This window comes from Manduca sexta, chromosome 13 (assembly GCF_014839805.1).
Source record: "Manduca sexta isolate Smith_Timp_Sample1 chromosome 13, JHU_Msex_v1.0, whole genome shotgun sequence".
Classification (NCBI taxonomy): Eukaryota; Metazoa; Arthropoda; class Insecta; order Lepidoptera; family Sphingidae; genus Manduca; species Manduca sexta.
This window is the reverse complement of record NC_051127.1, coordinates 5,992,496-6,019,691: the sequence shown is the minus strand read 5'-3', so window position 1 is coordinate 6,019,691 and position 27,196 is coordinate 5,992,496. Positions and strand designations below refer to the sequence as shown.

Genomic DNA, 27,196 nt, shown 5'->3' with positions numbered 1-27,196 from the left:
AAATATTTTGAGGGTTAACATTACAAAATACTGTAAGATACGTATTGAAACGCCTCGCCTCATTTGAAGTAGGACGTTGTACCGGCTCAATGCTATAAAGAGGCTACTCTTACAAACTCTTTTTCATGTCATGTCCTACCCAACTCTAGTCAAAATTAATACAGTACGCAAAAGTTCGTAAATTGAACATCAATAAGCTGTTTTACAAAATATTCATATATGTTTTAAAGACAGTGTCATTGAGGACACTAATGAACGAAATATGAGAGGAGATATTTATAGTAATTAATATTTTAAAATATAAAAATAACAAAACAAAACGCGTTTAGACTTTTTTGATTTGAAATAAGTATATGCTTAAAATACACCACCGCCACAAAAATATTATGCAACATAATAAAATTGACAAACTGACCAAGTGACATTTGATAACCAGTTTTTGACAATGACAATTCCACTTGCTCCAGCAATATTCGAGAAATTCGACAAGAAATTAATATAGAAAGTTATACACAACGTAACATACAATAAATTTATTTAATTACTGTACGAGACACGTGTTCGCGCGTTATCGGTTCCAAAAATACTGTTCGTTTGTCGTCGCAGTTAAGGTGGTAGCTCAAGGTCCATTTTCATACATTTTGTTTCGGCTTTAATCTGGGTAACTAAACAAGTATTGGCAAGTAAAGAATTTAAATTCACGTCTAGTTAGTGATTAGTTCTCGCAGTTGAAGAAAAACGTAAAATAATTAATAATCATGGATATTTCGGCCTTTAAAATTTAATATGACGAAATTTTAAAGGCAGAAATATCCATGATTATTAATTATTTTTACATTTTTTCTTCAACTGCGAAATAACTAGACGTGAATTTAAATTCTTTACTTGCCAATACTTGTTTAGTTACCCAGATTAAAGCCGAAACAAAATGTATGAAAATGGACCTTGAGGTATCGCCTTAAGTTGTGTTTACTCGTCGTTGGGACACGTAAGTGATTAGTGTTTTGGTTCGATGCGCTTAAAAATACGTAAATATGAATCGGTTTGAGATTCTTGTGTTGTGTTTGTGTGTCGCTCTGTCGGTTTCGGAGTTATTGGGGCCGGAAACTCGTAAGGACTCTGAAGACAGTGAGGATGAAGACGACTTGGAGAGTTTGGATAGTACGACGCGAGTCGACGCGGAATACATCAAGGAGTTGACGGATGCGGTCAACAAGGAGATCATGACGCTGAAGGAGTACGCCGATGTAATGAAAACCAAGGAGCTGCCGAAGGAAGATGAAGATAAAAAGTATGCGATTTATGTTTTTGTATTCTAATTACCTGCTGTTTAGTTTACACTTGGAGAATATACTATAGCCATTCCAACCTAACTTTTCTGTATATATATTTGAAGCTACCATTAAGTCATAAAATATAAAAGGCTTATAAAACCAAATTACAGAACTGATTAACTACGAATTATTATTGTTCAATCTACAATAAAAATAGTTGAAGAAATTCAAAACTTCAAAGTACCTGTACACATAAAGTTTGATGATAAAATTGTTTTTTTTTACCCATAAAAGTAAATTCTTCATAATAAATTTCAATTCTTAAAAATGCTGATAAATATTAAGGTGATTTGAAACTGCCAATTTAATAACCTTTTTTTGCTCATTGTACACTAACATGATGACTTCCATTAAAGCATTTACAGATCCTCACCTAGAGCAAATGGCGTACACATTGAAACTCTTGCAGAAGAGTCTGCTGAGGCAAACGGAACCGAGCTGGGTTGAACAGAAGAACATGGATCAAAGCAGTGATCAGGAGGTATGTAGCAATAATAATTATAAACACTACATCACCAGTAAAGGGTCCATAATATTGAAGGTTGGCTAATTGACAAGCATAATTTTTTTCATTTTTTTTTAATATATTAAAAACAGAAGATAGTGCTGTTTTTAAATATGTATGAAACTTAGCATCGCAAAAAAGTTGCTAAGTCAATTAGCCTTTCAACCATCAATATAATTCTTAATAGCTTCTTTTTTGGCAAACATGTTCAAGTAGTTTAATTACTAGTTAATTACAGAAAAAAAATTTACAATGTAAAATTTTGGCTCTCTGTTTCAAAATATTCATGGTGTCACTAACAGACTAATAGCAATAACTTGAGTAATGTAAATTATCTAAATGTAAGTGCAAAATTGACAGGTCCTTAAAAACATTTTTAAAGTGGTTAGAATGTGTACATTTCTCTTGCTAGGCTAGTTACTAAAATTCAACATTAAAATTAAAATACTAACAATTTAAAATTGTTGCTTACAATATCTTTATAAATAAATATTTTATTGCTTGCACACATCTCTTTGGTGGTGAAAGAATACCTACTATATATAAATTGGCATGCCAGATTCTCCTAAATACGCACAATTGTTTATGATCATTCCTTATGTATTTTCGTGTTGTAGGTAAAGTTAAAACATCTATTATTATAATAATTTACAATTAAATATATAAACACAATGATATGAAAAGTAATAATAAATAATGTTATGTTTTTGAAACATTACAATCAGTGATAATGTAATACAAAAAAAAATCATAAGTCATCACAAAACATAATAGTTGTAATTATGATGAACAATTCAAAACAAACGATCATGAAATATGTGCATTTTATCTATTCTTATTTGTTCATTTTCACATACTCGTAACCCAATTAAATGTGGTATTATAATGTTTACTTTCAACTCATTTCGCAAAAAATGGGTTTACTTAGTTTTTATAAATTTAAATCTGTTGTTACATTAATTTTAACTTATGTTTTACTATGTATATGTTTTACTTCATGGGTGTGTCCAAATATAGCGAATGCATTGTAAAAGCTCTGTTTACGACCAGTCAATGTAAGATTGTAGTTTGTATCACGAGCCTTTTGCACATGCATGCTTGCAGTGCATTTATCACATGCATTAAACTTCATCAGTCTCATTATTAAGTGGCGTGAATTTGTTCCTATAGTCCTATATTTAGTACAACCACTTATTTTAAATGTTTAATGATTTTTTATGTTGACACGAATGTTACGTAATCGAAATATCATTAATCGTATTTCATCATGATTTTCTTTCAACATTTCAAAGACTTTCGGAACCTACAGGTTTCTTAAATATCTTTTTTTTTCTAAGTTTAATATCAACAGACATTAATAAGGCTTTTATTTATTTCAGAGAATAGATGTAGAGAGTCCACAATACATTTTGGACAGTTTACCACCATTACCTGAAGAAGAAGAACCAGAGTTAACACCTGAGATGAAAGAAGGTATGAGTGTTCAGTAAATTTGTATAATTTAGTAACTTGGCTAATATATTTCTGAGAATAATGAATCAAATTATTCTATACCTTAAGGCTTTACAAAAAAGCTTGATTTAATTTTGGCAGGTGTCAATGCCACTTGATGATCAACATTATGTTAAGACTTAATTAACAATCAACTTAAATGTAATGTGGTACACAAAACGTTGATTCCAGTTTCTATATGTATCTTGCCATGCCAGGGTAATGACGGACCTATAAACCTGGCCGTTTTCATTAAATCTTAATCTATTAGTTATGGTTGCTTGTAACTGGTTAGCAGGAGTTAGTGTCTTTTTAGTTCTTGATAAACTAAAATAGGATTTATCTTTCTCTCAAATCCATTTACCCAACAGCCAAAGAGCTATACGACGCCGCCATGTCGAAGCTCAACAAGCGGACTCCAGACCTTCGGGCCTCCATACTGCAGATCAAGCAGGCGGCTGAGGTCGGCTACGTGCCGGCTAAGATCAAGCTGGCCTGGTCTTACGTGTTCGGGGAGGGTGTAGAACTTGATGCGGAGAAGGCCAAGGGGATATTCGAAGTGTTGGCGGAAGAGGGGAACGCCGAGGCTCATGCGGTAGGTGATTGTAATCATGAGAGTGTTGTGCACACATATGAAAATTTTAAATTAATTTATTTCTTATTTTGCGAGCATATAAATGAACTAAACAACAATAAAAAAAATAATTGTATTTTTTTTTCTTCACTTTATTATGTACTGTAGTCTATACCTTAAACTGATTTTAAAAAGAGCAACACCAGAGTTTCTTGTCCGTTCTTCTGTGGTGAGAACTGCTTTTCGAACTGGTGGTAGAGTTAATATTGACGGAGAAGTTATTCTTGTTGATTGAGTGACTAAATTCTATAACGGACACCGTCTGTCGTTATAGGCAACTAGTTTAATTCTATATTTGAAGTCCAATAACAAAAGGTACACTCCATCAATAATGAACATTTGTTCTAGGGCATGGGCTTCCTCTACGCAACCGGTATAGCGGTCCCGGTGTCCCAGGCGAAGGCGCTGGTGCACTACACGATGGGAGCGCTGGGTGACAGCTCATTCGCGCAGATGGCGCTCGCGTACCGATACTGGAGCGGCGTCACGGTCCCCAGCTCGTGTTCCAAAGCCCTGGATCTATACATGAAGGTTGCTTCTAAAGGTGATACAATAATCGATAGTTTTGTTTGTTCGATACTCGACTACAGTCGATAATAGTTTGATAATCGATTATAAGAATCAATGTTTAAAAATCGATTAAGACGTGATAAAATGTTATCCCTCATCACAGACCTAATATATTTTTGTGCATTAAAATTCACGTGAAAAGACTTTTTTACAACTCAATTTGTTTATTTTTATTTTGTATAACATATCTATTTTTTGTCTGCAGTGGCCAGCCAGGTAACATTCAGTGGAGGTCCAGCGATACACAGGACTCGTCTGATGGACGAGGCGGAGAGCGGCGGCGCCGGCGCTGCGCTCGACAGTGACCTCATAGAATACTACCAGCTACTCGCTGAAAAGGGAGATGTGCAAGCGCAGGTGAGTACAAGAATAGAAGCGATAAATTTACGGTCTAAATTATTTATATGGTTGTAATACGTATGCCTCGATCATTCGCAGCTTTAGACCAATCAGGATAGTGCTTGTTTGCAACACTCTCTTAAGAGCGTTTACGCATCCGCGCGCCGTATGTCTCAAAAACAGCACTTTTCGAAGGAGATAATATCCATCAAAACATTATTTTAAAAACATATGAATTAGTAATTATTATAGAAAATTTTGTTGTATAAAAAGTTAGTAGAGAAAATTTTTAGATTTATTGAGTATTTGTAAATTGTTTAATTATTACTGAACAGAGGTTTTCAAATTTGCGCTTCGAACGTCTATTTCGAAGCTCAAAATACCTTAAACCACTAAGGAACATAACAATATGTTATTTTTATCTAACTAAAAAGATCCTGAAGAAAAAAGTTAGTAGAGAAAAATATCTTTTTATGTTTAATTCATGAGAAATAAAAATTCAAAGAATTCGAAAATTTCAGAAATGTTGGTCATTTAAATGATTTTTTTATCACTATATCTTACTTAATTGAATATAATATTGGATTACTATAATAGAAGAACATCTCCTCAAAACATACAATTTAAAAATTCTACAAAAATAGTTCTGTTATTTTTCTATAAATATTTTAAATACCACTATAAAACGCAACGCGCAAATCGTTTCAAATTAGTCCGCCTTGAGGCTTTCTAGAGAGAGGACGTATCGCTCGTCGCTCCGGCGAGACTCCAGTTGGACTTTGCTGTGCGTAGAAAAATAGTCACGTGTATACAGTGATTGCCACATCTTAGTACTTTAGTAAGTAAAATATTTTTTCTTTAATGATTGACAATAATTTTAGTAGTTACTATAAATTATTATTATATTATTATGTTTCAGACACAATGGGAAGTAAAGCTATTTCTAGGCAAGAAAAGGAAACGTAACACCGCTGAAACTTCGGCTAAAGCAAAAGCTAAAAGATTGATGTACTAATGTTATAACATGCGTCTGTAGTTATGGTTGTTGCTTTTTACTCATTAAACACTTGAGCATAGTTACTCGAAGGAAAAAATGGAACCTTAAGCTAAAAACAATTAGCCCATTGAAATGTTACATGAGCTTTGTATTTTTAGAGGATCCAATTTTATTTTTAGAACATGTGTGGGGGTCAATAGAAGCTTAATCTCAAGTTTGTGAGGTCGCCCCCTTGTCCCCTGGCCGCCATCATGGAAAAGGGGTGAAAACACTTTTTCGCGATATCTTGGAAACTATGCGTCTTACATAAATTTTGTAAAGTCATAATTTGTAGCAAATTGTTTTGCCTACAAATATGTTTTTTTTTTCTCCTTTATCCCGAAATGGTAACTCATACCTTTTCTACCTGCATAAAATTCGATAAGTTAAATTTGGTAAGTTCTATGGCAAAGAAAAGAGTTAGGAATAAATAAGTAAAGTTGTACACAGACACACAACAGAGCAACAGGTTGTAGTATCGAACATTTACAACTATTGAAAGAGAATGTTTGCTTGCAGTCAACATTTTTAATGAAGTGTAATATGTGCAATATGGAATTTAAGCTATTTAAGCGCTAAGAGATATACTGATAGTATGGACGTATATCGTGGAACTGTAAATGGAGCTATGATGACTGAAGTTGTTAGATCAAATTTAAACGAACAGTTGGCTTCCATAGATTTACCAATATTAACGCAAAATGTTTACATGAAATGTTACGACGAGTTAGCTAAATGATTGAAATTAGCTGCAGAGGACAGGACTGTGGCGATGTAAAGACGGTATTCCCATACTTACAGTCAAAGCTGACTGCTGTTGGTCAAAAAGTACAGAACCAACTATTTTGCTTCGTCGTGTGTCGCAAATATTATGCAAAACTATGGATATAAAACTGGTAAATTGTTATACATGGATGTACAATCGATCGATTGATGATCGATGTCACTGAGAAGCAATACCTATTAAAAAAACTATCCAAAAAATATAACCAACTTCCGAAAAAGAAGTCTTTTTATTTCTCACTTTTTAGTTATACACCTAAAAATGACATCTCATTACATACACCTTCTGACTCAAAATATAAATTCCAATATGTAATTTCTAATGACTTAATTTAAACTTTCAATACGCTAAATATTAAAAACTGCAGATCTATGGAGTAATTATGTGGTCCATTATAAACATCGTAGCACAGTAATTTTCCTGATTTATTGTCTGATTACGGAGTTCTGGTGCCTATCTTTCGGCTTCATGATGAGCTCCACTTTACTAAAGGGTACTTTCTAAAGTGAAAATAACAATTTGTAAAATTGCCGTTAAAATTTGTTAAAAATGTTTATTTTTTTTTTAAATTACAAAATGATACATATAAACTATTTCATGATGAATTCTTATATATTTAATAATAGAATTCTTCATTTATCATAAATTCATAAATCATAAGTTACATTCCAATTAGATAATTAAAGCGAAAAGATCAAAATTGGTTGGTCTGACTATAAAGATAGCCGACGCGCTAACTCTACGCACACAGCTACGCAACGGCTCTGTGTGAGTGAATTTTGCGAAGAATTACCTATAGTTGACTTCACGCGCGGCACGTAAACGCTCTTAAAACTTGTTTGGATTGGTTTATCTGCACATATCAATCAAGATCGTACATATTTGATCATTGTCAATAGAACAAAAAATATAATGGGAACTATTCATATAACGACAAGTTTATTTAAAATTGCAGCTTGATTATGCATGATAATATAACCATAATATTTATATGTTAATAATAAGGAGCATGAAATTCCCATCTTTTCCGCAATAGTCCCTGCACCTTGCAAGCGCTGTCTTTGACTGTACTTTCTTAATAATTACAGACAGAGAGAGTACTTGCATAAACTTCAACTAGAGTAATGTATCTTAAAGGGGCCTATGTGTTGGATCCATGTCCCCACGCAAGCCTTCCAAAACGACCAGCCTTTATCCCGTGATTTCCCGCAGGAGCATGCCATACTTATATAAATTGTTTTCTACAGGTCGGTCTAGGCCAGCTACACTTCCAAGGCGGTAGAGGAGTTACCCTGGACGTGAACAAGGCAATGCACTACTTCCAACAGGCCGCTAAGACAGGCAACGCGGTCGCCAACGCGTTTCTTGGCAAGGTCAGTAACTAATACATAGATAGGATTAGTCACTGAGGTTAGTCTATTAATTTACTTAGGTTTTCCAGCAGAGTTAAAATTGATTTTACCAAAAAAGTGCTTACAACTTTCCTTCTTCATTGTTTTAATTGTACACCAAAGTAGAAAGTTGGTCAGTAATCATATCTCATCTCCTTGTTTTAAATTTTGAAAGTAATTTACGCGATCGAAAAGGACCAGTAAATAGTTGGAATTGGATTTAATTTAGTAAAACACTTAATTTTAAAAAGGTTGATACATTTAGCATTTAAACTTGCACTATAATTTTTTCGTTGATATACTTGAGTCCTTATAATTCAGTTTATTGCTTTTTCGTAGATATACTTAGAAGGAGGCGAAGGTATCAAACCGGACAATGAGACTGCGCTCCGATACTTCAGAAAAGCGGCGGAACTGAACAATCCAGTGGGACAGAGCGGTCTAGGGTTTATGTACTTACAGGTACCTTACTAAAATACTCAATGATTTCAAAATATAGTGTAATTTTGCGCTTATATTATTCTTTTTAGTCATATTTTTTTTCTATGTCCGGCTCGAAGGACCAATGCACCATTTATTGTATGCTAAGTATTTTAAATAAAAGTATGTTGCAGATTCGCAATAAGGTGTTGACATAGTAGCGTATTTTAGTGTTTGTAATATTAGTGATTTTTTACTGGTTTAATAATTCTCTTCGTAGGGTCGTGGAGTGCCGAAGGATACGAATGTAGCGTTCAAATATTTCACAATGGCCGCCAACCAGGGTTGGGTTGAAGGACAGTTGCATTTGGGCTTCATGTACTTTGGTGAGTAGGTTATTTACATAATATCACGCCTTATTCCATTGGAGTGGAAGGCAGAGGTGTAACATAGCCATTTTTATTATACTACTTTTGCCACTTAATAGTCTAACCTTAATAGTCTAAGGATCTGACCTGGGTTGAACCTGAGACTTCAACAATATATCAATATTTAGTAAAACCTACTGAATGTAATATTGGTCATTATTACTTGCACATTTCCCTTCCACTCATACCATCTCATCATATAATACTCTTATCATCTTCCACTTATACTACAGGCGGCATCGGCGTGGCGCGCGACTTCAAGCAAGCGAACAAGTACTTCTCGTTGGCGTCGCAGTCGGGCCACGTGCTCGCGCTGTACCACCTCGGACAGATGCACGCGCAAGGGCTCGGGGTCATGATGTCTTGCACCACGGCTGTTGAGGTAACTTATACAGTGAGAGCTACCTGTTCTTTTGCTCTAGTATTGGCAAATAAAAAGAAAGTCGCCGCGAGGCTTCTGTACGCGTAAGGTTTATTTTGAATTAGTGGGCAAAGGTTGTTAGGATGGGCGCTTATCATCCTTGTCCTCATTCTTAGCTACGCTCTTGGGTGCTAGGTTTGTGGAAGATATTGACACTTGGTGCACTGTTTTGATTTGTAATCATCGTTTGATTATGACATTGACTCAGATGACATAAGTCTATGGTCAACTTATTCTACTTCAGGCGATATCTGGTGAGTTTCAAAATGTTGATTAAGTATTTTTTTATCAGACGGTAAGTGTTCACCGATACCCAGAGTCCTTGATGTTTTGACAACTTTTTCAAAAATACATTTCACGCCCCTAAATAATTACGGGTCAGAATGTATACATTACCAAAAGTATTTGTTCGCATCCAGCTGTTCAAGAACGTGTGCGAGCGCGGGTCGTGGGGCGCGCGGCTCATGTTGGCGCACGCGGCGCAGCGCGCGAGGGACTCCGACTCCTCCTTCCTGCAGTACCTCGCGCTCGCCGAGAGGGGCTACGAGGTCGCGCAGAGCAACGCCGCCTTCCTGCTCGATAACGGTACTCACTTACACTTGTAGTGGCGTGGCCCTTATTCTGTATGATAGTGTAAACGCGTAACGCGGCCGTGTCATGTTATCTCCGAGAAATGTGCGTGTAATGGTATTCTGTAAGCCATAATAACGTGCGGGATAGAGAATAAGGGCCAGGTGTGGAGTGATGACGTGACGTGTCTGGTGCAGGCGAGGCGCGGCTGTTCGGCGAGCGCGAGCGCTGGGCGCGTGCACTGCAGCTGTGGGCTCGTGCGGCGGCGCAGGGCAGCGGCGGCGCGCGCGTCAAGCTCGGCGACTACCACTACTACGGGCTCGGCACGCCCGTCGACCTCGAGGCCGCCGCGCATCACTACAGGTGCGCACACGCATAAATACATAATACATTACATAGGCTTGCAACCTTGTTTGCATTCATCGTACGAAGCGCAATATTCAACTATTATTTCTCGTACATATTTTGTAAGACAATATTACTATGGTTGAGATAGTTCATTCACACTGTAAATAGATAGATATTACGTCGACAGCGTCACTTTGGGACTTTTTGATTATTAGTTTTAATGTTCTTCATAATTTAGTGAAGTATAAAAAATCATGTTGTGTATTCAGGATAGCCTCGGAGCAGCTGCACAACCCGCAGGCGATGTTCAACCTGGGCTACATGCACGAGCGCGGGCTGGGGCTGGCGCGCGACGTGCACCTGGCCAAGCGCTGCTACGACCTGGCGGCGGAGGCGGCGCCGGACGCGCGCCTGCCCGCCGCGCTGGCGCTGGCCCGCCTCAACGCAGAGGCCGCGCTGCACCAGCTCGCGCAGGTACCGCGGCCGCTGCACGCAACTAAACTACATCACCGCCCATAAACAATACCACTTTCCTGCATACATTTTAATTACAAAATAAATTGCCACTTCACTGTGTTCATCCAACTAAAACATGGGATGTTAAATCTCATACTATACCAGTCCAATAAACATTGTTAAATATTTAGTGTTAAACACACTTGTCAGTGAATGCTCTTTCCCTTTCAAATTATAAATAATAAAAAGTGACAAAACATAAATTAATTACAATTATTGATAAATTAGTTAATAAATACTCTTACTTTTCTGTAGACAAAAAATTGCGTCATATTTTTATCATATTGATCCACCTTACCGAGCTAAGATCCCTACGTCATATTTAAAAGTGATAAGGTAAAATTCAAAGTGATTACTTCACCTTTGAAATAACAGAACAAACTCCAATAAATGAATAATATCAGTCCATATTGCAGAGTCCTCTCGCTATGATATTCCTAACGGGCGGCGAGTCGACATTCCTGTCCAACTGGGACCTGTACCTCATCACAGCGCTGTTCGGAGCCCTGGGACTGGTGGTCTATCTCCGCAGGCCCACGCAGCAGCCTGCCAACTGAACCGTAGACAATCGTGATGGCTAGAGACGATAAAAGTGATAAATAGATTTTAATCGATAATAGTGATAAATCGATTTGAATCGATTCATAATCGATAAAGACAATTGTGAATACGTGGGATTCGAGAGACTGATCGAATGTTTTATGTAATGTTTAAAAATAAATAAGGAATGTAATTTATTTGTTTTATAAATAAGAGCAGAATGTGAACACCTAAACTCGGATATCTAATATTATGTACTGTAGTAAAAGTATTCTGGAACAATACTAATTAATATTTTTTCTCTGTAGCAGTCTCTCCCCAATATGTCAGAAGTCATGAATAAAGGCTATTTATTATCAAATAATATGAATTAACTGAGTTATTAACATTAATGTTATAACAAGACATAGTTTTTTTATTTATATAAATGGATGTTTTAGTGAATTATATTTTATTTGTAAATCAGTTATTTTTGGAAGATAAATACAACGCATACATTTCCTTTTTTCGATCTTTTTATGTAAATATTTACTAACAGTTTCTGATATTCAATACATGTATATAAAACAGCAGTGTAGGTGTTTGTACCACGCTTCTAACTGTAGGCCGTTTATATCAAATCTATTATAAAGGTGCATTCACACTTATCGCCCTGAAAGCATGTTTACATCTTGATAAATGTGCTGGTTTATCGCTTCTACATGAAATTTCCGATTCATTGTAAATAAATCGTCTCTTGATTTTATTATGCAATACAATGTTTACTTAAAACTACTTTTTGTTAGATTTTTAGACGTTGCAGTGGCCGTCTCCTTTGGCGATGAGTGTGCGTTAAGCCTAAGTATGCAATTTAGTTAATATTTATAAAACTTGCAATCACACTTAACTTCATATTTTCTCTATATTGTTTGATGTTTTTCTTTAAGATGTTCCTCGTAAATTAATTTGTGATGTTAATAGCGATGATATTGTAAATAAAAGGAGTTAAGATTATTAAAATTATACTTTTAATTATACAATTTGTATCGAATCGTTTTTAAAGAAAGAGCATTTTCATAAACACAATACGCCATACGATTGTCACACACACACATGCGCGCACGCACACAAATATGCGCGCACGCACACACACACACGCGCGCACACACACATACGCCTTTTGTTCCCGGAGAAGTTAGCAGTCGCCCACTATTGCATCGACTTTTCACCGCATATATTCCGTCCCATGATAGGGGGTGAGCCGATTGTCAATAGCCATAAATGCCACACTGGTGTTTATGTATTTTTATTTTCAAAAGGTTCACATATACGTAAGTGTGTAAATATATTCTTGCAAACTATGTTCTATACTAATATTGCATGTGTTTATAACTAGAGTGTCGGAGAAGAGCAAGATCCGCTATGATTGCCAGACTTGTTTATTTTTCTAAGTACCACCAACACAAATATTAGTCGGATACCCTAGCACCCATTAATATTCTAAATAAGGAAAAATTGAAACGATAAATCAAAAAATCATTTATTTACATAAAAATACTGCTAGTTAATGCAGATGTTTTACAATGAGTACAATGTAAACTAATATTAAAGCTGTACTTATATTTCAGCCTTGTTAAAGTAATTGGTGGATATATGTTTATAAATAAGTCCTCAGTTTCTCTGAAAAGAGTGAATATTAGATTAGGGGTGAAAAGGAATAAGTATAATAAAACCCATCACACTTATCTCAGAAGCGATACGTAAAGATGCAACTATTGGACAAAAATCTTTTGAACACATATACATTCTAAGATTTTTTAATACATTGTTTAGTTTATATCGACAGCTATATCACGATACTAAGTTTCGTACACATTTAAAATCAGCACGTTTTTCTAGGTTTTTTTAAACTAGTTAAAATTTTTCGAAAAAAATAAATGTCGCAATTAGCCCTTCATATCGCTTCAGTCAATTAGCCCATCAATCGTCAGTATAATTTAAATATCATTAATTTACTTTCACCCCTAAATTACGGTATGAAATGTTTTTACTACAACCAACAACAATTTGTAGAACTCATTACATTCTAGATATTGCATGGAAAAATAGTTCTAAATGGTTATAAGTAGATTGTATTTACAACTTTTTCCACCCTTTGCACTGTATGAAATGATCTACTATTATGAAGTACAATTTGTAAAAATGATTACATTTTCTACTGATATTTCATGGAAAAATAGTTTATAAATGTTTAAGTAGCTTGTGTTCACATGTGAACTTTTTCCAATTGTTCGATTTTCTTAGCTATGTCGTCTGCGGAGAAAGCATAATCCACAAGATTTTCGGAATTCGCGTCGTCGTCGGTCTTTCTTGTTTTCTGCAACAGCATCATAGTTATATCTTAATTCATAGTTATAATAGAAACCAGTTTATTTCATTAAGCTTCAAATGGGTAAAATGTGAAAAATACAAAATAAAAGGGATAGAATAGAGGCTATGACAATCATCAAACTTTTCGGCAAACTGTATATATTTTAGTGTTACCAACATAATAACTACCGAATTTTAAAAAATAATTTCATAAATCAATAACTAATATACTAAAAATAACTTCTATTTATAAAATCCTCACCCAAAAATTTGCATACTCCGGGGAAACAGACTGCAAAAATGTCATTTTGTCCTCCATATCTTTCAGACGTTTGAATACATCCTTCGACACGGGTGTTATATTCAGGTACTTTTCGATGGTGACCATACGCTCAGCGATAGACGGTGGCAAACCCGAGTGGTCCTCCGAGTCGGATAGAGGGGCTGGTGCGGCTGTTTGGGGTCCCCACTCATTGTGAACCTTACGGACTGGAAATACGAAACAATAACTCCTGACTTCGAACTAATATGTTTGGTTGGATATCCGAAAATGTCTGAGACTGGAGTCCAAAATAAAAGTATAGAAGTTTATACAACGTACTATACAAGTATTTATTTGTCTAGATGCAAAATCACTTGTGCCTTTATCTTCACAACTGACTCATTTTCCGTTGCCATGGGGCATCACCATAATTAAAACTAATAACATCGTTATATTTCTACTATATTTAAAACGATTCTACGATATTACGTCTTTTAAGCAATATGCAATATAGAAACTAGATAGGCCTGCATAATTCTGGCAATCATTAAGGAATAATTTAACATCCCCTGGTGGACGCCATGTTCCCTAGGCTTCACTTAACATTAGATACGTTAAGTTACTTTGCTATCCTAGAATAATAAAACATTCAAAAACACTTACTTTTAAATGTCCTTTCGAATCATTCCGTTTCACAAACTGCGCTCTAACTCTTGCGCACGTCTCCGTATCTTCCGTCTCGCTCTCCCCTTCCCCCGGTATGAAGTCGTGTATATTACTGATGTTCACTTGCTGTCTCTTTCTCTCGATGAAGTTCTGTATGCGCTGTTGTAGTTCCTCGCTGGATACGTTGATTTGAACGAGGTTTTTGTCGACTACCGGCTCGGGCTTGGGAGGCGATGGTGGGCTTATGTTTGTACCTATAATATTTACAATCGTTATAATCATGGAGGAAATATAATAATACTATGTTAATAACAGAACAGTTTACTGAGAAAGTAAATAAGTAATTTTACTATCACAAAAAAAGATAGAAAAAAAAGAGACCCTAAGTATGTGAGAATATATCAAAGGATATCATTTTAGATTTTTATCTAATTTATTTTGTTGTAATTAGTTACAGTATTAAATCGGGTGAAATGTGTAGTAGCTGGTTTAAATACTAATGGATTTATCTAGAAATTATCCTAATATATGTATCAAGAAAAGCTGATAAAGTTTATTGTGCGTACAGTAACGAGTAAAACACAAGTTAATAATGAAGATATAAACATTGTTTTGCATTTTAATTATATAGTCTATTTGTAGACAGTACAAGATAAGTTGACTGCTTACAGCCGTTTTCAATGAACGATCCCAATCTCAATCTTCAATCCGATCTCAAAAATGAAGTAATCACAATAACTCATTTGTAAGTATGTCAAAAAACTTCGTTCTGATTGGTCCATTATTGCGATAGATCAAAAAAGCGATCGGGATCGTTTAATTTAAATGGAGATTAGTCGGATTATGTGCCCATTTGCTTTACTTTTAACTGCATTAGACACTTTTATAATTGGACGTAGATACGACAAGGATCCAACCCACAGTATGGTCGAAAATGAGCAAAGTATGCCAAATTAGTTCTGATCTATTAGGTCTATATTTTCATTAGTAAAAACATCTTAATTAAAATATGTTAATTTGAACTTTTTATTAACAAAATATAAAATTGAATATTAATGAGCAAAAATACGATTTAAACTTCAATTTTCACCATTTCAAAAGTGGCATTTTGTGGGCTGGGTCCAATTAATAGTCGTACAATTTAATTTGTAAGACAAAAAACAAAATTAAATTAAGAAACCAATTTGGAATATCAACCTTACATATTGACTGGAGCTAATAGCATGACAGTAGTAAATACACTATTAAACTCATTTATTACGGAGATAACTCCATTTGGAACAACTTGTTATTGTTTTCGCACTACTGGCCTCAATTATTAAAATGATAGGACCTTTCTAACTTATGTTTATCAACATGTATGTTTATTGGTCCTGCATTAATTACAAAGTAACATGAAACGTCATAATTACAGCCAATTAAGACAAAGGAAGGATTTATAAATCAATTTTATGTCTTTAATATATTACTTGTTTTTAGTGCAAATCATTTTAAATTTGGTCCACATAATCATATTTCAATTCTACATGGTGTCCTATAAATATAAATTACAGGTTTTTTTTCATTACCATAAATACTGCAATATCTATGGTTTCTTTAATATTTCTTAAATATAAAGGTATAAATAAAAGTCATATTAACAGATGATATATTTTAATATATATTGCACCCAAGTTACCGCACCACTAATATTAAAAAAAAAACTAAAAATAAAAACAACAATATACAACCCTGTTCTATCTATAAATATGTATACGTATGAAAAAAAATACCGCGCAAAACTATACCAAACAACTTAAATTTTAAGGCACATAATGCTATACCCCTAGACAATTGCACCATGATATCCCGCATATAGTAAAATCGGTTGCATTATGACGGGGTAAAAAAAAGTAAAGCCGATGATAATAATTTTAACACTAATTTTCAAAACTAATAAAGTTGGTATTTCAATACCAACTTTATTAGTTTAATATTTTATTAAAAATTAAACTTAATTGTTTCTTTCGGTTTAGTCCCAATGTAATTTCTTTTATTACTTATATTCGCTCTATTTAGCTTGGTAATAACTTGGTACTAATTAAGACTCGTATTTCTTATCTGTTACTATTTAAGGTTGGGTTCTAACATATATGTTCATAAATAAGGGTTGTCTGGCAGCGGTATAATAATAATTATTCTATACTAATAAAAATACTTCAATCTACGTATATTTGCCCCAATTTTATAGCTTAAAAATATATTTGTCTTCCAGACATATCACTTTCTACCACGATTTTTTTTTATAAAAATAACTAAAAACAATTTCACAGCATGCATATTATGCTTGTAACATGCGTTCTCTATACTACTTTAATAAAGATAATATATATTTCTTAATATATTCCTAGTAATACAATAACTCCATGCTAGGATATATATAGGAGCCTATAAAAATATTTATTTAAATATATCTACGGGGTGTTTTTATATGCAGTTAATCGGTTATTCTATGGACCTCATTTATTGTTATAAAACTTTGCTATATGGGACGCAATCGCAAAATTAGATGTTTATCAAACTAACTTAGGCCGTTCATTTCAACAGTTGGTGAAAAAAAAAAATTTATATTGGTGCAGGGTATTAGTAATATTTCATGAGTTGCCTGCGTGCAATAGTTTGTGAAGGGAAGAAATAGTATTAAAAAGTGTTAATCACTGAGAGAGAATCACACAGTGAGAAGGTTTTTTTGTAATTTTTAATTTTATCATTTGGTTACACTCATAAAGATATTCCGAGAAATGTGTTTTAGCTATGATTGTGTAACAGACGTATAACCAGAATAATTATATAGGAAAGTTTAAGAGGGTAAATATTGGAAAAAACCCTTTATAGAATTGCGTTCAGAGCAATTAAGGTACATTTTCGAACACGCCTACAGCGACACATCGCTGTTACACATATTGTACTTGTCGACGAATCTAAAACGAAGCAACAGCATGTTCTATATTTCACAGTTCTTATATCCATTTTCTACCATCTCAATGTAACCGTTTGAGTTCCTATAAAATGCTACAATTCACAGTCCTTATATCTATTTTATCATCCCAATGTAATCGCTTCAGTTCCTATAAAATGCTAAATTTTTGCTACTGAAATGGCATGCATTAGAATTTATTATTTAGAGGATAGTTTCACTTTCCCCCGTTCACGTACCAGAGATGCATCCTAGTAGATGCTAACGAAGTATAGACCTACTAAATCCTCAAGATGATTGCTGGCTTGCATATGGCATTAAAACCTAAACCTTCTGTCCATTACAAGAGCTATTATGAGAAGACCACGCACATTCCACATTCTCCTTCCACAGCGGTGGGTCCTCGTTATACACCTCCTTTTTCCAGATCGGGACCGTTGCTTTTAATTGCTCGATGAGATGGGACACCGCGTCGAGCGAGTCGCGACGATGTGGGCTGCTAACTGCGATCACCACTGATGATTCTCTTGATGGGACGTTGCCTAGTCTGGAATGAAAGGTTTGGTTTCAAGTTCGTGTTTGTATGTATAGTTTGCAGGTATACTTACAAAAGTATAGATATGTTTATACTATTAGGTATATATGATACCGTTAAATATATTCGTCTAGTTTATTTCTATCATCAAGCTGAGGTATGCAAGCTTTTTGAAAACATAACATACTGAATAAAATGATAATATTTTTAAGATAAAACATGGTGCAGGGTGTTATAGTTAAGAGACCACATTCAATGCAAGGCAAAGAACATATTGTCGTTGACGGAGAAGATGGATTATTTAACCTTTGCAAAGACCCAATGGATATTGATATACAAGTTGGAGTTGTAAATGGACTAGACTTGGTCACTGGCTCTGCAGATCGCTCGGCCTTGATCCGTGCCTGCCTCTTACGAAACAAAATGTGATATTCATAACAGCGTTATGATTATATTCTACGATACGTAATGCACGAGAATGTATGGTCACGATACTGCATTATGTTCACATTAAATGGTATCGTTTCTTCAAGAAATCCTCATGGTGCGTAGAAAAGTGTATTAAACTGAGATAGGAGTGTACAACCAATTGGTTTGTTGATTGGTTGGAACATCAGCTCTTTCCGTGGTTTCTTCAGTTAATTTTATTTTCTATGATTACTCATAAATTTATTATTTATAGTCTATAAAAAAAATACTAAACTGACAATTAATGCCAAGTTTTCACGGTTCACTGCCTATGATTATAAGGTGATTTCCAATTGAATTTAATTATATTGCAACTAAAACTGGTTTCGGCAGAGGATGTCGATGATTACTGAACAAATTCTGCAATTTTGGTAAACGCTGTTCAACCTGCCACTCAACATATCCTGTTTTTAAATTTATGCACATTATTTTACAGTATAATGAGTAATCTAAAACGGGCTGAGAAATTATTTTGTTTAATCTATACTATTATATAAAGCTGAAGAGTTTGTTTGTTTGTTTGTTTGTTTGTTTGTTTGTTTGTTTGTTTGAACGCGCTAATCTCAGGAACTACCGGTTCAAACTGAAAAATTCTTTTTGCGTTGGATAGCCCTTTGTTCGTGGAGTGCTATAGGCTATATATCATCACGCTATACCCAATAGGAGCGGGGCAGTAATGGCTAATCTCAGGAACTACCGGTCCAAACTGAAAAATTCTTTTTGCGTTGGATAGCCCTTTGTTCGTGGAGTGCTTTAGGCTATATATCATCACGCTATACCCAATAGGAGCGGGGCAGTAATGGCTAATCTCAGGAACTACCGGTCCAAACTGAAAAATTCTTTTTGCGTTGGATAGCCCTTTATTCGTGGAGTGCTATAAGCTATATATCATCACGCTATGACCAATAGGAGCGGAGCAGTAATGGCTAATCTCAGGAACTACCGGTTTGAACTGAAAAAATCTTTTTGTGTTGGATAGCCCTTTGTTCCTGGAGTGCTATAGGCTATATATCATCATGCTATGACCAATAGGAGCGGAGCAGTAATGAAACATGTTGCAAAAACGGGGAAAATTATGAGTTTTGAGAGCTTCCGTTGCCTGCGCTGCGTAAACGGTTAAAGTTATGCAACAATGATGTATGACGGGATTGTTTCACTTAAAAAGTTCTAAATAATATAACAAAAGTCCCCCGCTGCATCTGTCTGCCTTAACGTGTTAAACTCAAAAACTACCTAACGTATTAAGATGAAATTTGGTATGGAGACAGTTTGAGACCCTGGGAAGAACATAGGCTCCCGGGAAACTGCTATTTTTATAACGGAAAACTTTAGCCTGAAAAACTTTATAACGCGGGCGGAGCCGCGAGCAAAAGCTAGTGATTTTATAACAAGCTATTACAGACTACCCATATTTTTTCTGTTTTAAAACCTTTAACACAGATTTCAACTTATAGTTACATTTTACACGACACAATTTCTTTTAACACTTTTTACATTGTTGCGTTTACTACATAAACGTATGGAGGAGATGCCAAATTCAGTAAACCAATTAGTGAATTTATTTAATTAACTAAAACAGAATATCAATAGTGAATGGAAAAAAATGGAATACATAAAATAGGTTATCAATTTAATTCCGTCGTTTGTACTTCGCTAGGACGGAAACGCACTCTAAGGACAAAAAAAAACAAATCCACGACCAAAAAATCAAAATCTACGACCGTCTTAGACCTGTGCTAAAATAACATCTCATCCCAATTATAATATTTATTCAAATTTCATATCAATAAGAATACAAACACAAGTTAAATGTTCATATCAGTAACCCAGTTAATAGATAAATGGATTATATCACCCTGCCCATAAGCAAACCGTATCGGAACATAAACTTAAAAAATTTGACCCTACTGGGGCAATCAAATAAAACATAAAATATCTAGTTGCAAGCCTAGGTTTATATACCCTACGGTTCCGAGCAGCTATCTTAGTGCAACTAGATACTTCGGACCGTCTTATGGGCTGAAGAAGGCCACCGCGCGTTTTGATCGATAAGCCGGTGCGGGGTTAAGGGTTAGGGACTTTGTCCAATGCTCGCTCGGATGATGCTATTCTCCTGAATGTCGACATTGGCCTGTGAGACCGGTAATATCAACATTGCCGTTCCAATCAGCCTCCCAAGTGATGGTAGCGACAACGAATTTTTGGCCCATAAAAAAATGTTTGTATAGTAATGGATTTTCCTTTAACATTGTAATAACAGTCCCAAGTCATAATTATTTACCGTAGGTCCTACAAAGCATGCTATTTATACCGAAATGCGTAGTCGTAGCTTCCCTGTTTATTTTTTGTGTTTTTTTTTTTATTATTTCGTACATATCCACGAAACGCTTATATAGGCTTTTCGTTGTTATTCATATGCGTTTCGTAACATACAAGCTTAAATAGAACTGATAACGAAATGAGACATAAACAATTTATTACGTAAGCAAGATATCTCTCCCGTAATGAATAAAAATACTAACTTATTGATTACTGCTTTATTTAATTATTTAATGGGTTTATTCGTGTGTTGTTTACATAGATATAAAATAGTATATTTTTTAATATAAAGGAATATATAAAAATAGTAATTCAAAAATTTTATTTAATACAAAAATGAAATAGAGGTTGTTCCTGGAAGAGGGTATTAAACCGAACCTACAGATACCTTTAGGATGAGAAACCTTACTAAACATTTTCATCCTAATTTTGCTACCCTACTCTAGTAAGAAAAGAATAAACATAATTTTATTGCATTATCGTAATCACTTTAAATTTTCAAATCAGCTGTTCAAAATAACTTTCTATATTTCGAATTAAGTCACATCCAAGTTCCAAAATAATTCTTGTATCATTCGCCAATAGCTGATAGGATTATAAAACAAATAATACAAGTAACGTCCAATCGTTCGGATTACTAAAAAGTAAGCGATATACGTGCTTATCCCAGAATTAAAACATTTTATTATAGACATAGTATATTTTTGTTAATTTGTAAGGTTGTGCGATAAAAGTATTAAACTTAATGCGCATCCCGAGTTATTGTAACCTATATTTTATTGTAACATATCTAAATATATAAATAAAATTTCTCATGTGTGACGTAAATACTACTTTTTTGCAGCATCCTGTATAATGTTCCGTTTCACCGGCTCTTCATATACGTAATTACAGCCATTCGACTTTTCTATCGTAATGGAATGGCGTGACTGCGTAATAACTTGAAGTCACGACACTCACATGATACGTATATTGAAAAATATGGCTCGTAATAAATCTACGCACATTGACGTTAATTTTTTAGTGGATTTGGATTTGTGTATTCTCTACAGTGAATAAGTGACGCGTTATGATTATTATGTCTGCTTTTTTATGCAATAATTCTTGGTATCAACAATCTTGAATCTAGCTTTCCCAAAATTAGTAGGATTTTTCATTTTAAGAGTACGTAGGCAACTCTTGGGAAGGTACAGATGGTAATTATATGGCTATATCGGATACGAATTACTATAATCTATCTTGGGTGAATCAAGATTATATTTTACAAACAACTTTTAGTCCCCTTTGAAAACGAATCAAGGGCCTCACGCGCCACAGCCCCAGTACACTGCCCTTACTAACTAGACTAATGAGAGATTTATACACTTAATAAAAAAAACATTTCATTATTTTTATAAAAAAAAAACATCTCATTATTTTTATAAAAAAAACATCGTACAATGTTTTTTTGTAAAGGTCACAGATTTGCTACTGATAAAAAACCCCAAGCAATGACGTCGTTACATTATTTTTTCTAGATTGTTCTATAATATATTACGATGATACATATGTATTGCGCAAGTATTGCACGAGTGCTGTCTAATTGTGATAGTTACGAGAAAAACCTGACGTGTTTAAAAATCGCTTACACGAACATCAACGTATCGAACAAAAATTAAATTAATAGCCGTTGTGGTTTTAATTCAAAAAAATATTTTCTCTTGCAAGGCAAAAAGATCTTAATTGGTTCAGCAATAAAGTGGTCACGATTTATTATTGTATATTTTGAAGAAAATATTTATAAACGACTTGACTATTTTTCCATAACGACACATGGTTTTTTGTGCACAACAATACCACAATAACTCATAATTAGCGTAAATACAATGCCCTTGGCAACCGGAAAACTATTTGCACAACTGACAGCAGAAATAACCATGGTGGCTACCTAAACACAAATGACTACGAAAAAGTTGCTATTCAATGACTTCCAATGTTTGTTATAAAAATCAATACAAAAAATTTGGTAAACCAAAGAACGAAATTAACTCAACTTACTGTCATCAAAATATCTCTATTGAGTATTATTTTATTTATCGAAGTTAACTTACTCCATTTGAAAATAAATTTCTTTCCTATTGAACTCTAGAGTTCACTTCGAAACAAACATACATCTCGCCTTTATCTCTGGAAGGGTAAGAAGGCACAAGCAGGGCACTTATTTTTCGCCATGTATATTCCGTCCTATGATGTGATAGGGGGCGACTCTAGCGCCAAATCGGGCACAAATTCTAAGGGTCGTCACTAAGCAGACAACCTCAGTATACCTCTGCTCGACCTGGGATTCGAATCTGGAACCTCAGAGCGGTATGATACGGCGCACGCGCAACTAACATCGAAGTAATAGTATTCCCCCTGAATTATTGTATGAGAGTATATACCTGTGGTACATCGCTATGTTGTGTACAGCGGGCCACTTCTGCCTCGTCTCCTCACAAATGGCCTTCATGGATTTCAGCGCCATCGGTTCGTACGCTTCGTACTCCAGCCTTAGCACCTGTGGACATATTTACTTGTCTCAACTTTCCATTTACGTTTCATATCGATGAGCCGAGCAAATATCTCATGGGATGAATGTTACAACTGTCCTTTAAATATATTTTTTCTGTTTTCTAACAATTGTAGAAAAACATTTTGTATATGGTACTCTGAATTTTGCATTATTGTGCTTGTTCACTTTGGTACTGGTGGTGGTAATATTCAAGATACAATAGGTTTTATTGGTTGTAATTATTTTGTTAGAATGCATTGCGTTTAATACCACATATAATGTTGCCTAACTGCCATAATAAAAAAATATTAAGTCACAATTGCTTTCACACTGCCGCTTGGTTTATGGATTAGAATAATGATTGTACCCATCTTGACATAGTCATGATAATAAAATTAAACTCTTATAAAATTTTGAACCTTATTTTGAAACATTTTGTTTTTTTCTTCCATGTTTGTGCATGCCATTTAGAGTAGATAAATATTTATTAAGAACTGTATACCAGATACCCAGTGTTACCAGCACTTTGCTCCTTGAAGCAAAGCATATTGCTGAGCTGGGGCCTGATTGCGGGTACAATGTTTTACAAATGGATGCATACTAGTCAGTTGTCCACATAGATCCTAAGTTATAATGCATGTTTATTGTATTCAAAATAAACTTATTATTATTTTGGCTACAATGAACATGCAGTATAATTGGTGTGGGTGTACTCATTGCATGTTGATATATTTTCTTGTTCTTCAAGAGAAAATGTCTTTAGAAAATAAACTAACAAGTTTCAAGGTGATAAAATATTTGTTTAGCTGTTGAAGTTGATAACGTAAGCCATTTGTAAAGTGTTTTTAATTATTATGTTAATTTAATTCACAAATAGAAATTTTATGGTCGACATTCAAACCACGCGTCCTAATTATGCTAAAGTGCATTAAATTGTAAACGTTTTTAAACCTTAAAATATCTAAATATATGTTTTTTTAATTAGGAATTAATTCATTAAAAGTAAAAAAAATATACCTTTTTTCCTTCAAAATTGTCTCTGGTTGTACCCACAAATAAGGAGACCGCACCACATTTGTCATCTATCACCAACTCAGTAATCTCATCAATGGACAATTTGTCCATGGTTAACTTGAGGTGATCCATCTTTGAATTATCCACCGCTCAACGGTGGTATCACAGCTATATTATCTCTAGCGTTAATGATAATATCAACACCTTCCTCACAAACCTCCTCGTTTTTAGCCAGTAATATATTATTTTTAATGCTCTCTAAATTATATTTTTGAACAATTAAGTCCAATAGTTTGTGATAGCTTATTTTCCTAGGTAAATTTATTGTTGTCTCCCTAACGCCGGCCAGCTCTTTGGTGCGCGCGAAAAATAATAATTTCACTGGTATATCATGTTCAATTTCCATAGTTCATACTGTAACAAAAAAAATAAAATTACACACACATTCACGCCTTTAATCCCCAAAGGGGTAAGCAGACCCGTTACTGGTGCACCCACATTCCACAGTATGTGTCCTGTCCCATGATATAATGCGGGTGAGCCTATCATCATATCAGGCACAAATTTTATGCTCCCAGTTAATACTGGGGAGAAAAAGCCAATATCACATTACTCGACCTGGAGATTGAATGGGTCACCTCAGCACTGCAGTCGTACAGTAATATACCTACACCAATGAGACAGTTGAAAAAATATTTAAAGTTGTCATAAAAGCTGTGAACTAATCAATGTCAAAAATGGAAGATTGTTCATCATGCATGTGCACTTAGCCAGGTTCCCATGCAAGCTAAATTGGATAGCCCTCTCATTCCACAACAAGCAAGAACCATTCCCACTAGTTGAGGCGGCTTTACTGTCTTTCCACAGAATAATAATAATTTTAATGGTACATTTTCCTTTACACAGTCTACATTTATAATTTTAGCATTTAATTATTTTAGTCTATATTATAACAAAAAGGATGATTATTTAATCATCAGTAATATAATGTTTTGGCACTATATTTGTCTGCCTAAGTCTGTTTTATTATTTGGCAAACAGCCCATAGCACGAGTTTAAAAGCCCATAATGCAGTTCATAGTTTCCAGTGATAACAGATAAGATATGAAATAATATGCAGATTTACTCATCAAATTCATTTTTGATATTTATTTATTTAAAAAATAAAATGGATTGAAATTTAATGGTGCTATAATCTCTATATTCTTTATCTATTGTTACTATTATTGATAAAATATATATGAACATGCATATATAAGTAATCAAAACTAAATGGAATAAAAAAGCACAATATGTAGGTGCTACAAAAACAAAATTAAACCAGTCCTTAGAAAGCATGATAACACCTTAAAGTACTACTATAGTGCTATATAATATACGGGTACTTTCGAATGAAAGTCGAAGCTAAAAATAAAATATGACCAACCTTTGCAAAGTAAAATGTTAACAGTAATTAAAGTACGAGATAAAATTAAACCAAAATATGTACATACTCACATTCTTATAATAATACTACAAGAAAAAGGTTTTTTAGGGATACTGTTTAAATTTTGAATGTTTTTACTTAACGAACGTGCGTTCATTCCAGCTTATAATCACGGACTGAATTTTTGTTAGTAATGACAAACATACAGTTCGCTCTATTAATTGGTTTCTGTAAGTACAGAACTTACCACCATACAACACAATTTACTCGACCGTGTCGTATACACTCGTGTTTAACTTCATAATTACTATTTGCGAATGCGAATTTTCAGTGATCGGGTCTTCAAAATATCCACTAAACACTTACCGAATTGCGATCATAGAGGTTATGAGGTAATTAAGTAAATGGCCAATACGAATATTAAGAACCTACCTGGTCCATATTGAAACAGCTTATCTATATTATAATTACACCGCAAAATAAGTGGTTCTAAAAGAAATAAATAACCTTTCCCGGGCGACAAAAACAAAACATGACACGACCCTGAAGCAGTTTATAAAGTTAGTTATGAAAACTTTAATTAACTGAAAAAAATATATAAATTTTTGTGATCAAGGTTTTTAAAATATTTAAACACTTACCGAATTGCGCTCATAGAGGTTATGAGGTAACCTTGAGTGAAAGTGCCAATACGAATATTAATAACCTACCTGGTCCATATTGAAACAATATCATATTATAAGTACACCGCAAAATAAGTGGTTTAAAATAAATAACCTTTCGGGCGACAAAACAAAACATGACACGACCTGAAATTTATAAAGTTAGTTATGAAAACTTTAGTCTAACTGAAAAAAATATAATTATTTTTGTTAGACAATTTTAGAAATTAATATTTTTACATTAATAAATTATAAATATCAATTTTTTTATTTAACTTATCTTAACGTAGGTAATACCAATAGGCAATATTACATTTGCTAATGAATATAGCGATCCTTATAAACACAATGAATTACAGAGTAAAGATTCCATGCATGTCAATTCTTGTTATTATAATTTATAAGAATATTGATCTAAAATTCGTTTATTTTTTATTGATACTTAATTAACAATGTAACATATTTTTCTAATATTATGCGATCATACGATCAATTGCCAATGAATTAAGTTATCGCACTGTTTGCGTAGATTGAAAGGTTGCCAAAAGTCGAAACGCAATAACATGACAATGTTCGTTATTGAATGTGCACGTGTTATAAAAGTATTTAGATATATTGACGTACAAATTAAAAACAAAACATACATTTACCTATGTGAAAGTGAAACGGAAAAGGCATAATA

General features: G+C 34.2%; 2 protein-coding genes across 7 annotated transcripts; one reads left to right on the top strand and one right to left on the bottom strand.

Annotated features, from left to right (window-relative positions):
- Positions 1-424: 424 nt before the first annotated feature.
- Positions 425-12,326, top strand: LOC115449643 (protein sel-1 homolog 1). Of its 4 annotated transcripts, none has more exons than XM_037438077.1 (15): positions 425-611; positions 964-1,291; positions 1,698-1,815; positions 3,219-3,312; positions 3,702-3,925; positions 4,313-4,508; positions 4,740-4,891; positions 7,941-8,066; positions 8,424-8,546; positions 8,785-8,890; positions 9,166-9,314; positions 9,773-9,938; positions 10,121-10,286; positions 10,541-10,745; positions 11,192-12,326. In XM_037438077.1, the coding sequence occupies exons 2-15, from the start codon at positions 1,035-1,037 to the stop codon at positions 11,342-11,344; spliced, it is 2,235 nt and encodes a 744-aa protein (XP_037293974.1). In that variant the 5' UTR covers positions 425-611; positions 964-1,034; the 3' UTR covers positions 11,345-12,326. The 4 variants fall into 4 exon arrangements, with proteins under 4 accessions (XP_037293974.1, XP_037293975.1, XP_037293972.1 ...); XM_037438078.1 differs by having other exon boundaries at positions 1,689-1,815; positions 11,204-12,326; XM_037438075.1 differs by having other exon boundaries at positions 1,689-1,815.
- A 788-nt stretch (positions 12,327-13,114) lies between these two features.
- Positions 13,115-26,413, bottom strand: LOC115449507 (molybdopterin synthase catalytic subunit). Of its 3 annotated transcripts, none has more exons than XM_037438073.1 (7): positions 26,285-26,413; positions 24,430-24,840; positions 23,303-23,418; positions 17,932-18,107; positions 14,598-14,858; positions 13,939-14,165; positions 13,115-13,683 (listed from the first exon to the last, which is right to left on the bottom strand). In XM_037438073.1, exons 2-7 carry the CDS (start codon positions 24,556-24,558, stop codon positions 13,573-13,575), a joined length of 1,020 nt encoding a protein of 339 aa, XP_037293970.1. In that variant the 5' UTR covers positions 24,559-24,840; positions 26,285-26,413; the 3' UTR covers positions 13,115-13,572. The 3 variants fall into 3 exon arrangements, with proteins under 3 accessions (XP_037293970.1, XP_037293971.1, XP_037293968.1); XM_037438074.1 differs by lacking the exon at positions 26,285-26,413 and adding an exon at positions 26,100-26,248; XM_037438071.1 differs by lacking the exon at positions 26,285-26,413 and adding an exon at positions 25,924-26,083.
- Positions 26,414-27,196: the final 783 nt, after the last annotated feature.

Coding starts and splice junctions, on each gene's coding strand:
- LOC115449643 (XM_037438075.1), top strand. CDS start 1,035: ATGAATCGGTTTGAGATTCTTGTGTTGTGTTTGTGTGTCGCTCTGTCG. Junction 1,816..3,218: donor ATCAAAGCAGTGATCAGGAG/GTATGTAGCAAT, acceptor TATTTATTTCAG/AGAATAGATGTAGAGAGTCC. Junction 9,939..10,120: donor CGCCTTCCTGCTCGATAACG/GTACTCACTTAC, acceptor TGTCTGGTGCAG/GCGAGGCGCGGCTGTTCGGC.
- LOC115449507 (XM_037438073.1), bottom strand. CDS start 24,558: ATGGATCACCTCAAGTTAACCATGGACAAATTGTCCATTGATGAGATT. Junction 14,859..17,931: donor GTGGAAGGAGAATGTGGAAT/GTGCGTGGTCTT, acceptor TAAATATTATAG/GTACAAACATAAGCCCACCA. Junction 13,684..13,938: donor CGGAGTATGCAAATTTTTGG/GTGAGGATTTTA, acceptor ATGCTGTTGCAG/AAAACAAGAAAGACCGACGA.